The 2,843-nt window shown below is 47.7% G+C and overlaps 1 protein-coding gene across 1 annotated transcript; it reads right to left on the bottom strand.

The window, feature by feature from the left end:
* Window positions 1-1,175: 1,175 nt before the first annotated feature.
* Window positions 1,176-2,573, bottom strand: UCRPA7_3927 (putative phytanoyl- dioxygenase family protein; the record flags this gene model as incomplete). Its single annotated transcript, XM_007916486.1, has 5 exons — window positions 1,176-1,285; window positions 1,637-1,748; window positions 1,798-1,905; window positions 2,284-2,381; window positions 2,441-2,573. The coding sequence occupies 5 exons, from the start codon at window positions 2,571-2,573 to the stop codon at window positions 1,176-1,178; spliced, it is 561 nt and encodes a 186-aa protein (XP_007914677.1).
* Between the last annotated feature and the right edge of the window lie 270 nt (window positions 2,574-2,843).

The raw sequence follows: 2,843 nt of genomic DNA, 5'->3' as shown, positions 1-2,843 counted from the left end.
AGATCCCCCGCTTTGGACCACCACATCATGCGACATTTGTAGATTAAAAGTCTGAAACTAGTGCCAGACGAAGACAAAGAACACAAAAAAATTAGGGATATTCTCATGCTAGCAGGAATCAATTATAATGTATGGTGGCCATAAAATGATAAGGGCTTTTCAAGTGCCCGGTGTTACTGCTAAGTCTCTGCGCTTTCGTTGATCGGTCCATCATACCTATCATATTTCGGACTGGAGTCCCGGGAAATTGACACAGTATAACACAGTGACTCCAATGGATATCAAATTTGGAGGGAATATAAGCCAGAAAATCGTAGACTGTGGCCGTTGAGGCATCCAAGAATATTTGTGTTGCCTGCCAATACCCACTTACACATGATTATAGCCGATGGCTTTCGCAATTTACCCCAGTCGGCCGCTACGGCGATGCCGCCGACAGTCCTTATCCAAATTAGGAAAAGATGCGAAACACCTAGCGTATCTTATACCCCTAACAGTCCTAATCGCCGGGCTTAGACTCGCCATCGGCAGCTACGGAGGTATCGCCGACAAGGCTGGAGTTAACCGCCACTCATGCATAGTGCGCCTCCCAATCATTGCAAGATGATAACGGCAGTGTCTGTTCACTGTGTGCTGGTCATGACAATTGGCGTACGTTGGCTTCCTTGGAATGTACAGACTTACATGGTGGCAATCTGTGTCAAGATCTGGAACAGGTGATCGCCCAGCCGTTCGAGACTTGTGAGCAGCGAGCAAGTGCACACGAGCAATGAGTATCTCCTCTGTAGTTATTTCAGTGGTCTATGCTACAAGGTAGAGTGAGATGCTACTCGTGCTGTGTGCCGAGATATCTCTCCACCACTCGACGCAAACGCATTTGTGACGCGACCACAAAATATACACTGTACAAGTTGGAAGTAATGTAAGGATGTACTAAATCAAATACTGGCCCCGTATTTATTTCATCAGGTTTCGGCCAGAGCACCTGTCCTATACACAGTAGAATACACAATGAGACATCATACTATTGTCTTTCTTCACAGCAATTATATAATACACGATTTTAGACTTCATATATAGAGAGATTTCATGCTGATACAGTATATTAGAGCCTACTTTTGTAAAACGCACTACATTGCGCATCCCTAAGGTAATGGAAAACTATAGGAAACACTCTATTCCACGAATTTGCCCATGCCATTACCCACGGCATTTGCGTCCATTTGCAAAAGCTCGGCTGGGTCCTTGTGGTCTCCTACGAAGCCAACACCACCGACGGCCTTGTCTGTGAAAACGGGGTTAGTTTCAAGCTTCGTCATGAACTCATGGGGCCGTTCGTACAGTAGCCGGTCAGTCTAAGGATGTCTTCGGGCAGAGTACGAGCAGTCTTTATAGGTGTAGAAAGTATCTCCTGTTGATCCTGGCGGTAAAAGTCTCGTTGACTGGGGCAGACAACGTCAGCAAAAGAGCCATGCTGGCAACGCCAGTCATAACTTACCCGAATATGGCGAATAAGGTCCTCAAAGCGTCTGGATCGGTCCTCTCGCATTGATTTGCGCCGCCGCCGTGATAAGTAGCTGGGAACAAGGTCGGATCAGCTACCGTTGCGAATTCTGCCTACCCTCGAACAACTTACTGCCAAGCGTGAACAGTGCCGATCCAGGGTCCATCTCCGCGTATGTGCACTCTTCAACTTTGGGCGCCCGTTCAGGACCCCACAAATGACTTCTAGGAATGACCGCTGTAGCCTGGAGCCCATTAGTCCTATGCTCAATGGTTAAGAGCCATCTAACTCACGCCATTCTTGTACGTCGTCCTGGATCCTGCGATCAGACAGCCGACCATGGGGGTGAAAAGTGGGTTTTTTGGGTCGAACAAGTTGCCAGTGCCGTAATTGACGTCGTCCTAAAGGGTGCATGATAATTAGGACAGACACAGTCGGGCAGGATTCTGATCAGCCTACTCTGTGCAATGGTTGTTTCTCACTTCCTGGAACCAAGCGAATGGCTGCCGTGGATGATAAAATGTATCCGCTCTTTCGACTGGTCTTATTTTCTCCATTGAACGCAGCGAATTCTCCGCTGAATCACCTCTAATTTAGCTTTTATCTTCTGAGTTGCGATATCGTCCGTCAGCCTTACTTCAAGAAGTGAGCCATTATGCCCTGCCAGACAGGCAAGCGAATAATCTTGATGATTTGCTCTGGCATCTTGGCTAAGAGACCCTGTACCGCGCGTTAGACTTGGACACGTAGGCCCGTCCAGAACACTGTTCTTTACGCACATATATACGCTGAGAGCCCTGCGGAAAGAAATCTTCACCAAATTCTCTATGCGTTGACCTGGAGTCGTACATCTCCCCGCCTGAAAAGAACTTCTCGACTATTGGACACGTGAGCTCAAATTATGCTTGGGCGATGAATATCGGGCGCCATACTCACCAGCACGCATCAACTCATTCAGGAGCTCGGGAGCAAGGAAGTTAGATACAACCACTCCGCCATCCCGAGCTATGATGGCTAGGATCTTGTCCAAAGGCTCGGAGGCGTCGATGGTGGTGAGTTTAGGTGCCATTGCTGATAGTACGATGAGACTCAATAGTTCAGTGGAAGGAAAGGAGGAGTTAAGGAAGATTATGCGTCGACGCTAATCTTATATTGATCTATTGGCTACAAGCATCATTCTTTGATAGCGCATGAGCTCCGATCTCGTTTGCTGATGTCGGGACTGACCTCCGATTTCAATGGTATCAGCGGAGTTCAATATTCTCGAACAGTGCGCATTCACAGTGCCATCCAATGGTCCGTCGTAAAGTCGTAGAGTCTAATGTGTGTCCATTGTTCG

The sequence above is a fragment of the Phaeoacremonium minimum genome (assembly GCF_000392275.1).
Source record: "Phaeoacremonium minimum UCRPA7 unplaced genomic scaffold PA7_03_scaffold_295, whole genome shotgun sequence".
Taxonomy (NCBI): Eukaryota; Fungi; Ascomycota; class Sordariomycetes; order Togniniales; family Togniniaceae; genus Phaeoacremonium; species Phaeoacremonium minimum.
The sequence above is the reverse complement of the archived record's forward strand: the minus strand, read 5'-3'. Positions and strand labels throughout refer to the sequence as shown.